At 35.4% G+C, this 14731-nt stretch overlaps 1 protein-coding gene across 1 annotated transcript in view; it reads right to left on the bottom strand.

Moving 5' to 3' along the window:
• Positions 1-533: 533 nt before the first annotated feature.
• Positions 534-14731, bottom strand: part of KCNH7 (potassium voltage-gated channel subfamily H member 7) — a 567074-nt gene continuing 552876 nt past the window's right edge. Inside the window, exons 10-12 of the mRNA XM_078146161.1 lie at positions 7099-7351; positions 959-1164; positions 534-542 (exon numbers count right to left, since the gene is read on the bottom strand). Coding sequence (XP_078002287.1) covers positions 534-542; positions 959-1164; positions 7099-7351 — 468 coding nt within the window. The remainder of the gene's footprint in view (positions 543-958; positions 1165-7098; positions 7352-14731) is intronic.

The raw sequence follows: 14731 nt of genomic DNA, 5'->3' as shown, positions 1-14731 counted from the left end.
AATCTTAGTGACTTACTGACCATGGGTACATTAAAAAGCATTGTGGCAGTTTTCAGAGAACCATCCACATATCTCCTTAAGCACATAGCATGGCCAGAGAATGATGGTAGTGTTAGGGAGAAAAAAATAAGCTACACTCATGGCTTTCTTAGTAGACTTTCCTTTCTGAAAAGTATCGAAAGCCTTGATTTTCTAAGTGGGGTCAGCTATTTTCAAAGCTTTCCACGAATTAAAGGGCACTGAGCAAAAATCGATTTCCTACTAATCCCAGAAGGCATCTCATAAGAGAAGACATTTCTTTTTGGCTTTATTCAGGTTAAAATGAGAAATTAGCCCATAAGGAGTAATCTTTTACAATTAGGAAATAGTGTAGCACTAAGTTGGCAAAAAATGGGGAGCATGGTATAATGTATGCCACCTCCCCCTCATTGCCTCCTACAAAAGGATATTAGCTCAAAGATTGATACTAATATAGAAGGAGGATATATGAGCCATATATGATACAGAATGTACAATATGAAATACAGATATAGTTACATAGCCTATAGTTACATAGAAAACATAGCTAACATTTTATTTCTACTAAGCTGTTGTACTTCCTAACATTCATTAGTTTAATCTCATTAATGTGTTCTCTTCCCATTTGGGAACTTTTGATCATTTGGTTAAAGTTTTAACTGAAGTTTTTCATAGCATTATTTATGGGGAAAGAATCAACATAGCACACAAGAACAAGATTCCAGGGAGAATTAAACTTGTACCTGAGATAAAATGTTTTCAGGCATCCTGCAGTACTGGGGAAAACATAACTGGCCCAACTCAAGTTACCTCAAAGTCATGAAACTGAATTTCTTGAACACAGTTTATAATTTAAACATTTCCCCAATTCAAGTAGCCTTTTCCAAAAAACAACTATGAGGAGAAGAAATAAGTAAAAAATAAAGCCAACTGCACATACCTTTGCATTTTCATGCCTTAGATTAAAAGTCAACTCTAGATTAGTCAGAAAGTGATCAGAAAATTCAGGATACATATCCAAAACCTCTAACAAGTCTTCTCGCTGGATCTTATGCAAGTCACAGTATGTTAAAGCTCTTACATCTGCATTCGATTTTCCAGGTTTTGCATAAAGATGAACCATTTCTCCAAATATGTCATTTTTCCCTGTTGAAAAAACAAAAGTTAGTTTTTCCTTTAGGAAATTGACTTAGATCACTGCAGTTCATAACTCCTCAGTTTAAGAGATTCCATTGCGGGCAGCTAGGTGGCACAGTGGATATAGTCAGGAGGACCTGAGTTCAAATCTGACCTCAGACCAAACACTTGACACTTACTAGCTGTGTGACCCTGGGCAAGTCACTTAACCCCAATTGCCTAAAAAAAAAAAAAGAGAGAGATTCCATTGGCCTCATCCTTTTGAGTAGATAATTCTATCATTTATTATCAAAGGTATGGTTTGAGAATATTTAGACAGGGAATCATAAAGTCTTAGAGTTAGAAGGGAACTCAAAGACCACCTGGTTTAACACAGATATGAACATGAATTTTTCTACAAATACCTGAAGTACTCATTTATTCTCTGAAGACTACCAGTGAAGAAAAATCCAAGCCTCTTTGCAACTTCCTTTTCTATCCAATCTTCTAAAAGTTAAAGAGTTGTCCTAAATAACTGTGCACAGAAATGGGATTCTCTGCCCAACTGCCCACTAGAGCAGCAAAGTGAAGGGACTTGTCTGATATCATTACTCCAAGAGGTATAAGAAAGATTGAGATAATTTCATTCCAAAATTCCTTCTTTCCTTCAATTTACACACTGTATGTTCTAACTATACTGACCTGCTCACTGTTCTACATGTACTGAGATGCTTGTAGGTGTTAATTGTTGTTGTTTAGTCATTTTAGCTGTTTTTTACTCTTTGTGACCCCATTTGGGGGTTTCTTGGCAAAGTTACTGGAGTTGTTTGCCATTTCCTTCCCTAGCTCATTTTTATAGATGAGGAAACTGAGGCAAACAGAGTTAAATGACTTGACTAAGGTCACATAACTAGTGTCTGAAAGCCAGATTTGAACTCAGGTGTCAACGGCCTCCTTCAGTCTCTTACTTCTCTGTTACAACTCAGCCCTACTTTCTCCTTTTCTTTTCATTACAAGGCCTCTTGCCCCTTTGCCTCTGAATCTTTCTGGGCCAGATCTTTTAAGTCATCTCCTTCCTCTCAGTCTCTAGATTTTGTTTCCGCATCTTTGTATAGGTTATGAGGTTCTTTATCAATACCTCCTGAAATCCCTTGCTTTCATCAAAGCTCAGCTCAGGTGACCCTTCTCTCTAGGAATTAATGTTCTCCTCTCCCCTTGAAATCGATTCATATTTACTCTTAGATATTTGTATTCACTCATCTATTTATCTGCTTACATATTCTATGTCCTCAGTAGAAATAAGCTCCATAAGAGCATTATAGTTTCCTTTTTTTTCTTTTTACTTTGAATCCCCAACATTCAGCTCAATGCCTTGTACACAGAGAGCCTTTAGTGAACACACTTGAATGAATGAATGAATGAATGAATGAATGAATGAATGAATTGGGAGGGCATGAACATTAGGAAGAAAAAGAAGTCAGAGTAGGGGTGATGGATTTGGAGAAAAATATGAAGTATGTAACAAAAATTGCTCCTTTGAACCTGATGCTGAACAGCAAAAGTTGCTAAATTTTCAATATCTAGAATCTTGGGGAAAACTGGCCATTATATCATAGAATGGAGGGGAAAGCTACTGTGACATGCACCCTATGTTTTGTGAGAGGATATTTCAAAGGGATCAGAGAATAGAGCAATGCCTTATTCTAAATTCCTACAGAAATTGGAGCTAGAATAGTAGAAAATTCTTAAGCAAGAGAATGAAAACCTGAAGACACAGAAAGAAATTATTTTGATGAGGAAGAAAAGGTGAAACTGTCTAAAGAGTGATTTGGCCACACAGTAAATTCAGAAGATTAAAAAAAATACACATATGTAAGATGAAAACAAGGATGAATTCAAAGGCATTGCATTCCTTTAAGAATAATAGCAGCAGCACTAACGCTCAGAATGAGGTGAGGCTGGTGATGAATGCTGAAAGTAGCTCAAAGGTCTTTTTATTTAGCTGTGTTGGAGGCAAGAGGAAGATCAAAATGGAAGGACCACTGCTCAGAGCAGAGGCGATGAGGAAAATTATTCTAAGAGATGGCCAGGAGAAGGCAGATATTTAGATCGGAAAGGATAGAATAGAAATGGAGCTGAAATTCAAGATGAATGAGAAGAGGATAACAGAGCACCTAGCCATTTTCAGTGAGTCTGAAGCAGTAGGCTCAGGCAAAGGACATCTTAGGATAATGAAAGAACTGAGGAATGTGGACATTAGGTATTGTCAGTGATCATTCAAAAGACTGTTGAAAATTGGAAGTGTGCTCTGAGACTTAGAAAGGGCAAATTTCTCCCTGATTTTCAAAAAAAATGAAGAATATAGAGACTAAAAATTATAAGACTGCAAATTTGACTTTAATTCTTCACATATTTCTACACTTTTTTTTTGAGATGGAGTTTCACTATCTCACTCAGGATGGAAGTAAAGTGGCCATTCATATCCCCAAAGATTGGCATGGGAGCTTTGATCTGCTCTGTTTTAGACCTGGGATGATTCATTCTTTCTTAGGCGGCATGACAGTTCCACACTCCTGGAGTTCACCATATTTGTGTTAGAGTTAGTGTAGACACCCAATTGACTTAGATCACTGCAGCTCAGAACTCCCTAGTTCAAGAGATCCCATTGGCCTCATCCTTTTGAGTAGATAATTCTATCATTTATTATCAAAGGTATGGTTTGAGAATATTTAGACAGAGAATCACAGAGTCTTAGAGTTAGAAGGGAACTCAGAGACCATTTGGTTCAGCACTTTGTCATTTGGTGCATTATTCCTTCTAGCTTTGTGACATCAGCAAATTTAATAGACATGTCTTTATCCAAGTCATTGATGAAAATGTTAAACAGCAAGGATCATGGACAGATATACTGGGGACACTTCATTAGAGACCTCCTTCTTCATTAACATTGAAAAAACATAATAACTATTTTTTGAATCCTGCCATTTAATTAATTTTGAATACATGTATCTGGATTATTGTTTAGCCCACATCTTTGCATCCTCTCCACAAGACTAGCATGAGAGATTTTGTCAAATGCTTGGTATAATACTAGGTGAACTATATTTATAGCATTCCCTAAAACTACTAGTTTAGTAATTCTGTCAAACAAATTGAGAAATTGTTATTCTGTCACAGTCTGTTATTTATGAAATCATATATATCACTGTGATCATCAATTTCTTTTTTAGATGACCACAGTCCCCCCTTTAACAATGCATTCTAGAATTTTCCCAGGGATCCAAGTTAAACCCACTTAGTCTGCAGAATCTGCTCTTTCCCCATTTTTGAAAATCAGGACAATATCTGTCCTTCTCTGATCCCTATGTATCTTGCAATTCTCTATGACTTTGACAACAATCATTGATATTATTATCAGTGTGCACATACTATAGGAACTAGAACATAGATAGTCTATTTATCACATGTGTAGAAGGCACAAAGTTGAGAGGGATGGCTAACATACTAGATGCTAAGGCTAGGATTAAAAAAAGATATCAACAGCTAGAATAATGGGTCATATTAGGTAAGATGAAATTCAATAAATTTTCCATACTTGGATTTTAAAAATCATCTGCACCAGGAAAATGGGAAAAGGAAAGGGAAAGGAACAAGCAATTTTAAGTGCCTACTGTGTTCCAGGTACTGTGCTAAGAGCTTTAACGATATCTCATTTAATCCTTACAACAATCCTGTGAGGGAGGTAATTATCATTTTTATTTTACACTTGAGAAAGCTGAGGCAGATAGCGGTTAAGTGACTTGTCCATGCTCACAGAGGAAGAAGTAGGAAGTGTGTGAAGTCAGATTTTATTTTAGGCCTTTCTGATTCCATGCCTGCTAACAGTACAGGAATTGGGACACATAGCTAAGTAAGAGTTTATGTGAAAAAAATCTGGGAGTCTTAGTAGACTGCAGACTCAATGAATTAATAGTGTGATATGGCAACTAAATTCTAGACTATATCAAATTAAACTTATTGTGCAGAATAAGAGAAGAGACAGTCTTGCTCTACTCTGCCCTGATCAGACCACATAAGGAACACTATCTTCAATTTGGGAGCTATATTTAAGGTGAGTATTGTGAGTGTTGAGCTAAGTAAGGATTGTGTTATCATACAATGTGGCTATTGTTTTAAACTCTACCCCTGATACTTACTAGCTGTGTGATCATGCATAAGATACTTAACCTCTCTGGGTGCTTTAGGCAACTCTCCAGGATTTATCTACTAAGTCATTGATAGGTCATATGACTGACATTGATGAAAACTACACCATCAAACATATTTCAGTATTCATCCTTGTCTTACTGATATGAAAGGGTCACAGGATCAGAGAATGTTAGAACTGGAAGGGACCTTCAAGATCATGAAATCATCTAGTCTAATACTTATTTACAGATAGGAAAATCAAGGCTTAGAATGGTGACCTGGCCTAAAGCTACATGGCCAGTAACAAGTAGAGGGAGAGCTAATGCTTGGGTCTTCTGATTATAATCGAAATATTTTTTAAACTTTACAATATTTCTTTATTGAAAATCTGTGAATTATGCACTCATATTTAAGGGGAACTGAATTGTCAACGTAATAAATAATAGAAATGTTAAGCTCTAACAGCTTTCAAAGAAGAAGGATGTTTTAAATGTATTGTTAAAAACAATTATTATTATTTCCTTTGGGAAAAGTGGCAATGGGAGAAGAACTTCCAGGTACCCTGGATGCTTTCCTCCTCCTCCAGAACAGAGAGGAAAGGAGATGGGCAAATTTGCTGTTTTCTGGGATTCCCACTCCTGTAAATGAAAGGTAGAAGGAGAGGAAGACTAGCTTCATCTACTTCTCTGTTGCCTTGAATACAATAATTTATGTTGTTATACATGATAAAACACTTATTAAATACCAAGTGTGTACCAGGCACTGAGAAATAGATACAACACAGGCCCTGATATTAAGAAGCTTACAGTCTAAGGGGAAGTTTGTTAGGGTAGAGAAGGACAAAGTCACAGTTTTTTGAAGAATTTTGTTCAGATAAAGTGCTAAGATAAGAGCTATGGTTCTAGTAAGACTTTTCATATAAAAATGTGTTAAAGTTGGTATTAGCTAAAATTAAATTAACTTTTAGGGATAACAGATATTACCTCTTATTCATACTCTCAATCAGCTGATATTTTAGGTTTAAAAAAAATTATCTCATTATCTTTTCATCTCTCTTCCCCAGGTGTGATGTACACAACTTTACATAGACACAGTCAGGTAATAAAGCTTACAAAGACACAGCCCTGCCCAGGTTACTAAGCCCTTTTCTCCTTATTTGGGAATTGGGAGATGTGGGGCAACACAAGACACCAAGCCCAGAGAGATCCAAGTCTGTCAAGCTATGAAATGGCCATGATAGTGCCACGCACATGTTTATCTTTTTTTTTTCTTTTTTGGGAATTGGGGTTAAGTGACTTGCCCAGGGTCACACAGCTAGTAAGTTTCAAGTGTTTGGTCTGAGGCCGGATTTGAACTCAGGTCCTCCTGACTTGAGGGTTGGTACTCTGTCCACTGTACCACCTAGCTGCCCCCATGCTTTTTATCTTAATGACTTACAGGAACAACTGGGAATACAAAAACTGCAAACATCAAGATAAAATGCTGATGAAAGACCATTCCCATACTTTGGCCTCACACACATAATTAGCTGTGAAGAATAAGATAGTGCCACAAAACTTTTATATCAGCAGAACACACACAGGAAGAAAGCCTGACGTGAGAACTTGGAAGAGTCTAAAATGAATTCAATGAAGTGTTCAAATTACTCAGAATTAAAATAGTAATCATAAATGTGGACCAGTTCTTAAAAATCATGGCCAGGAAGTTTTATATATAAACTGTGAAATAATTTGGCAAAGAATTGACTTCCTCACCCTCCCGTTCTAAGACACTTACCCAGAATAGCCACGACAATGTCATCTTTGAGGATTTCAATGGAGCCTCTGGATAGGAAGTAAAGTGCAGTGAGGACATCCCCACAGTGAACTAGGGTGTCTCCTGGAGGTGCATGTGTTGTCTTAAACTTCATAGCCAAAGCTCGGAGGCAACCTTTACTGGCCCCCCGAAAAGCTTTGCAGTTCTGAAGTAAAGTCTGGTTGAGATGCAGGCAAATGTCAGCTTGTAGACACTCTGGAAACCCCTTTAGGACCTGAGAGGGGAAAATGTAAAAAGTTTCATACTACCAGTATAGACTGTCTTGATCTGCACAAAACATAATCCTTGCCCAACTGGACATATAGGTGTAACAATAGTGTCAACTGGGAGGTTGTTAGGAATTTCTTTACTTTGCTGTGGGTAAGGAATATTTAGTTTTCGGAATGTGTAATAATTCTCGCTCAAATATCTGTTCCCTGAATTAATTTCAGGCATTCAGACCGTCTCATTAACACAAATGTCTCATTAAGCTATAGTGCCTACAAAGCTTTACTGTCCTTCATTTCTTGTGATGTCATATAGCATCACACTCTACACAAATATAATAGAATGTAACAGTTAATCAGATGTAACTAATGAAAGGCAATACAACCAGAAAAGTAATCACCTTTCAGAAGGCATCCTAAGTGTCAATTTGGACTGCTATTGCAGATCCATATATTAATTATAATTAACAGAAGTTTTGCTCTGGAAATAGCCTTGGTATTTGTAAATGTCATATACTGCACAGAGTTCAGAGCAGTACCCAGAATATTTATGAGTTGGTTTGCACATTGTTAATATTAAGTATTTGAATAGCATTAAAAACAGAGAAAGGGAAGGAGGAAAGGAAGCATGCTTTGAAATTCTGAGTGTGGGTTAGTTTTCGAAAATGGATACTATGCCATCATTAATAATGCATGTATAATGTAGGTTGGGTGCTAAAGCATTGCTATTCACTTTGTAGTTAATGGTAACTAGGAGGGACAGATCAAACATTACATTTGGACAAATATGACTTGATTCATACTGAGTCAAATTTTGTAGTTTGCAAAAATAGAAGTTATCAAATTCCTACAAAACAGAACTAACTTCTAGCCAACTCCTGATTATCTGTTCATATGTTATCTACCTTGCAACTTGTTGGCTGAAAAATTAAATTTGTGTCAATTTCCCTGACAGTGAGTATGAGTTGCTGCCTCCTGCTCTCAGCATTTATTTGTGTGTGTGTGTGTGTGTGTGTGTGTGTGTGTGTGTGTACATATATATGTAAATACATATATATGTAATTGGTGATTACAAAACTATTATTAAAGCTAGGTTATATAGAACCAGGTTATGAAGTGAAAAATGCTGGAAAAAATATAAGACGAGTAATCTAATGCAGGAGGAGAAGATTGGCTTTTGGGGTTTGGGGGCAAATTACCTGGTTGTTGGTTTTTCTTTTTCTTTTTCTTTTTGTTGACACTGCCCTTGTGTTACTGCAGATAATCATGAGTTGACTGTATAATCAATTCATATGAGTTATATGTTTGTCAATCTATCAATAACAGTATTTAGATAAATTTTATATGAGGCACTATTTTAATTAAATTTTAAAGAAATCTTTGAGATGTAAGAGAGGCCATTTTTACATGAAACCACTGAATTGAACAGGTTTGGGCTGGTTCCTTTTTGGAGGGTGGAGCATCTGACTGGCTGAGCTGAGATTCAAATTGGCCAGACAGCTGAAATCAACTTTTTTTTTGACTTGGTAGATTTTCAGCTTTCAAAATTGAAGCACTGATAAAAAGTAGTACAGATAAGTTGAATATAAAATTTCTGATTGATATTGTCAATATATTCTATTTTCACTGTCATTTATTTTCCCAGAAAGTAGTTTAGGTTCATTGCTTACTCAGGGCTCTGCGTTTCAGTTTCTCCATCAGTAAAATGAAAATAAGTCCTAACTTAGTTAACCAAAGCTTACTGTGCACATGACTCTGTATTATGTGCTAAATGCAATGGGCCCAGTCTTGGAGAAAATGGTGGCCATAAAAGTACAAAATTATGTGTTAGGTGTTATGACTCTAGGTATGGGTTATTTGACTACACAGGCTCAAGAGGAGAAGAGAAGGAATTACTAGTGATTTGATAGTGTGACTACCCCATCGTAAGACAGGGATAAATATAAGATATTCTGCAGCGGGGAAAATTGCACTTCCTTTTTCTTATAGCCAGTGGCAATCTTACTCAAGCTTGTGAGGTAGGTGAAATATGTCTTTGGAACCCTTTCTAGGTCCCTTTCCCTTTACCTCTCTAGCACTCAGTCAAGCTGACTTGTTTTCTGGTGTGTATCTAATAAACTCATTCACACTAAAGTAGGAGTGATGACTAGGGCTTAAAATTTTGTCCTTCTAAGTGTTTGCATGTCAACAGGGAAGAAAAGGAAAAAGCCTTAAACTAAATATTAGAAGTAGAAATGGCAGAATTTTAGGAACTCATGCATAGAAGGAAAAGAATTGTTGAATACATAATCCCATGTCATTCTCATAGCAGTTTGAGTTAGGCAGGACAGATCTTATTATTCCTATTTTACAGACAAGGAAACTGAGTTTTAGGGACTTGACCAAAGTAAGGAAGTAGTGGAACTGGGCTTAGAACCTGTCTTAGAGCACTTACTCTAGTTCTTTTGCCACTACATCATATTGTGGAAGGAGCAGGGATGAGAAGAGGGGGTGGGATGTTGTGAAGGGAGCAGATGTAAGGAGATGATTCCTAATTCTTCACCATATAGAAAAGTAGTCAAACAAAATACCTTTAAAAGCATATCTTGATTTGGGCATTATTAGATGTGTTCCTGAAAAGCTACAGTATGTACAAATCACTTTGGCAGCTTAAATCACATTTCATGAATACTAGAGAAAGTATTAATGGGATTTTATGGTATGCTTTTTTGTAATGCAAATGACAACCCCTAAATTTGTTTTGTAAGTTTGGATTTTCATTTGTTTTTCTTTGCCCTGAACCTACGACACACTGGAAAGAAAACAACTTTTAAATTACTATCAATAACAATGATGACTAAAACCCCAGGCCGGCAAGAAGGAAGTGTTTTACTTAAGATAAATTACAAGAGAGGAATTCATTCTTTTCCTTCCTTCTTTTTTTTTCTTTCTTTCTTTCTTTCTTTCTTTCTTTCTTTCTTTCTTTCTTTCTTTCTCCTTTTTTTTGTATTTCTCTAGAAATAAGTTATTGACTTGAAAGGCACTAAATATTGTACCCATAATGCCTTTAAACAATTAAAAAAAACTGCAGCTAACTGATCTCAAATGCCGTTTAGGGGGATCAGGACATCTTGAGACCACAATCTTTTTGAATTTTATGACTGTACCTTTTCATACTAATGAGGAAAATAGTCTTGCTCTTCCTAGCTGAACCTGCTGGCCCTTATACCAAATCTCCAAGAATGCCTAGGCCAATCCTACTTTGTTACGTCCCTTTAAAGTAGATTTTTGTTTCACATCTAATGAGGAGCTAGATATTTTATTTATTACCTAATGGAGACAGAAGGATTCCCAGGATATTGACATAAAGGCCATGTTTACACATGGGAGGGATGTTGTAACATTTGTTTCAAACAATCTTTTCCTAGCCTTTATCCTTATTAACATAGCTCAAAGGAAACTTATGAACTAAAAAACGTAAGTTACATACGCTGAACTAGTTTGATTGAGCACAATAGCCTACATGTCTCAATCAACCTGTCAGTTTAAAAATTCTCAACCTGGAGTTCTTCTGCTAAATTTCAGATAGAGTTTAGTGAAATAAAAACATAATTTTTTCCCATTCAAGTTTATGGACCCCATGAAATTTATTCATGGATCCTAGATTAAGAATTCCTCTCCTAGACTACTAAAACACAGAATTTTTCTAAGAAAGAAGTGGGACAAAAAATTAGAGAAAAGTTGGAGATAAATAGAAGAGTGGGGTAAGGAGATAGGAAGTACATTTGACATTAAACCCTAACCTTAAAAAAGATCAAAGAAAGAGAACCCTGAAATATTTAATTCAAGTAATTGACATTTTCTCAGGTGTCTAGCTCCTTTCTTGCTGCCACCTTCCCTATTTTCAGGTTCATTTTCTTTGCTGAAATCCCCTGATTAGCCCTAGTTATATAATAAATTTTCTCCAGGGATGAGCAGTAGAAATCAAAGGTAGATTTTTTTTTTTTGGCATAAGAACATATACCAATACCTTAATACTGTCACTGCATTTCAGCTTAAATCAGAGGTGTGAAACACAAGGCCTGTGGGCCACATGTGGGACTGAACCAGATTACAATGTAATTGGGAAATATTTAGCAAAATAAATAAAAATATGGTAAAACATAAATAACATTTAAAACTAAGTCAATATATGGCCTGCAGGGATGCTTATGTATGAATTAGTGGCTTCAGTTTCTATTTGAATTTGCTACCACGCCTCCAAATATCCCCCCCCCCCTTTTTTAAAATATCAGTCCATTCTGCCTAAATGCCTTGCTGGACCAAGGAAAAGGAAAATGATGGCTACATTTACTTGTCTGCTGCAAAAGAAACAGCCTTAGTCTCAAGTTTTCTTTTATCTTCCCTAATTAATGTAATGAAAATCTTTAAGAGAAATAATGTTCTATTTTCCAAATGGGAAAATTTAAACAAAAGGCTTTTAGTAGCTGCTTTACACATAGATAATAAATATATAATCCCTTTAAAATTTTGTTTGTTTTGTCTAGACCTGTCATTTCGCTGATATAAGACACTCCCACTGTAGAAATTCCCTCTACTCACACAGATGAGCTGCTACTTGGTAACTCAGAGTTTAAGAAAGCTGCCTAGGCTGGGGGCATGGGGAGGGTAAATGGCTTGCCCAGAGTCACAAAGTGAGGACTTCCTGACTCTACTGCTGTCCCTCCTTACAGTGTTATGATGCCTTTCAATCTTAGAAGAACAACAATCAAAACATTTTCAGAGCTATTAACATTTGCAAGGCACATCATCTCATTTTATAAGATATTCCCAAACTCCCAACAGGGTGAAACTCCCATAGACTTGACTTACAAAGTAAAGTTCTTTCAGTTCATTTATTTTGTGTTCCACTAAGTTGGTTGGGGCAGGTGGCTAAACATTGTTAAAAGCCCAGGGAATTTTTGGTATATATTTATAAGCCTGGCAAAACTTCTCTATATCTCCATATGTTAAACACACAGACAGACATATGGTAGCTTTTGTACTAATATTTATACTGAGTGTTAAAGCTATTTTAGCACTTGATATAATTATAAACTCTTCCAAAGAGGCTAAATTAAATGGTAGTCTAGAATAACTGAGTATAACTTAACCTTTTCTAATGGAATTTCATATACTCAAACAAATCTACTTAGTATATGTATAGCTTCTCTAAGCCACAGGTTCCTCCTTTGTTAAATAAACGAGTTGCTTTGTCACTTCTAAGGCCCTTCTAGTTCTAATTCTAGGATACTATCATCCCATGGCCTGTGATCATAAGGATGTAGGTATTCTGGTGAATGATGAAGGTCACAACCCATGTAAGCCTGGCTATCCCGTGAGACAGACCCATCCATACATCCATACATACGTTCCCCTATAAATTTGCCATAGAGGATCTGGGAAATGGGGAGAAATTCAACTTTCTTATTTCTCTTCATATTTCAGTGGGGTACACAGACACCATTTCATATAAAATAATTTAAAATTTTGTAAATGTGAGATTCATTCTCCTTCCCTTGACTTGAAGCATTTCTAGCTATTTTAGCTTGTCAAAGTCAAGCTCTGAGTTATAAATAAAATATGAGTACTTTTAATTTAATTTGAAATCTTTTCTATGCTCATAAATAAGAAATTCACCATAGTTTATAGTGTACTGGGAAATCACAATGGACATAATGTTAAAATAAACTCAAGAAAGTAGTTCTTTATGACTCTTTGTGACCCCATTTGAGGTTTTCTTGACAAAGATACTGTAATAGTTTGCCGTTTCCTTCTCCTGCTCATTTTACAGATGAGGAAACTGAGGCAAACAGGGTTAAGTGACTTGCTTAGGGTCACATAGCTTTCTGAGTCCAGATCTGAATTCAGGGAGATGAGTATTTTTGAATCTGGGCCTAGCACTCTATCCTCTGTGCCACCTAGCAGTCTGTCTTATGGTAAAAACTCTCTTATAAATCTTCAAAGAAGCCATATAAAGCAAATTAAAATATGAAAAACAGATACTATCAATTAGCTTTTTAAAATAAGCATTAACCAAATGCGATGAGGTATCAGTTGTTAGCTTTATTTAATTGACTGCCTTTAGCTTCATGATGACTAAACTTTGTTAAAATTTATATACTTATTATACATTGAATTACACTAGAATTTAAAAAGTGATAATATTAATTATGACTTATAAAGTCATAACTAGAAATAATCTTTTTCTATGTGTCAATAATTTTAAAAAAGATCTGGGTTTATTTTTCTTTTTCTTCAATTATCTGAAACATTTCAGTTACAATGTATTATCCATTAAAATTCCTCTGATAATGATTTATATTATATGTTAAAGTTACTGTGTATATTCTTAGAATGTAATGTAATCTGTATTATGTAACCTTAACATACTGCTTTAAAAATTTTCTGTAATGTAGATTTTTAACTGGCCTATTTTAAGGTCCAGTGAAATTTTAGAATTGAATTTACAAAGCAATCTGTTTGAGTTGCTATAGTAGTGACCATGTGTGATAGGCTCATTAAATAGATCTTTTTAATAGCTTGTTAGTATTTTGGTAACTTTTATATCCCTGTTCATGCTACCTTTTATAGCTAACATACCTCATAAACATATAAATGTTTATTTTAATTTGATTATGCAATTACATATAATATTCAAAATTTTATTTCATATTTACCAGTACCTGATGACCATGTTTTAGAACATGGCAGTGCCTAATTGTGATTTTGATCTTTTTATATTATTTCCTTTTTAATTAAATATACTATGAAAAAAATATACTATGGGATAGAATATACAGAGTGTCCTAAACGTTTGAGTGCAGTTTTAAGCTATTAAAGATGAGCTTGGAGTAGAATATAAAGTGTCTTATAACTCAGTGCAGTTTAAAGTTTTAAGCTATTAAAGCTTACAAGAGAAAATTAAAGCTTAGATTAGAATATACAGGGTGGCTGCAAAGTCTTAGTGAAGTTTAAAGTTTTAGTAGCACTAAACTGCACCAAGACTCTTGGCACACTTTCTATATTAAGAATTCTGTTTACTTAATCTTTATTACAGCTTTATCTTAGGGACCTATAGTACAGAACTTTCTGATAGGTAAAATTTCGTTAAAATGAAGTTTCTTTGATATTTCTAGGCCTAAAACACCTTAAGAGATGCCTAAGATGGACCAGAGTTTGAATAAATCCTATTTTAGAGCAGATGCTATTATAATGAGGCTTTTTTGTGTGATTGCCTCTATTCTTTTCACACTAGAGGTGATTAAATGATGGTCTTCACTTCCAGTATCTCCTCTTTGCTTAAAGATAATAACTTTACATGGTTATTTATGAGAAAAATGTTTTACAAACTGGAGAGCATTCTATAA

Source organism: Phascolarctos cinereus, unplaced genomic scaffold, assembly GCF_003287225.1.
Source record: "Phascolarctos cinereus isolate Bilbo 61053 unplaced genomic scaffold, phaCin_HiC Scaffold_726;HRSCAF=1367, whole genome shotgun sequence".
NCBI classification, from domain to species: domain Eukaryota; kingdom Metazoa; phylum Chordata; class Mammalia; order Diprotodontia; family Phascolarctidae; genus Phascolarctos; species Phascolarctos cinereus.
The sequence above is the reverse complement of the archived record's forward strand: the minus strand, read 5'-3'. Positions and strand labels throughout refer to the sequence as shown.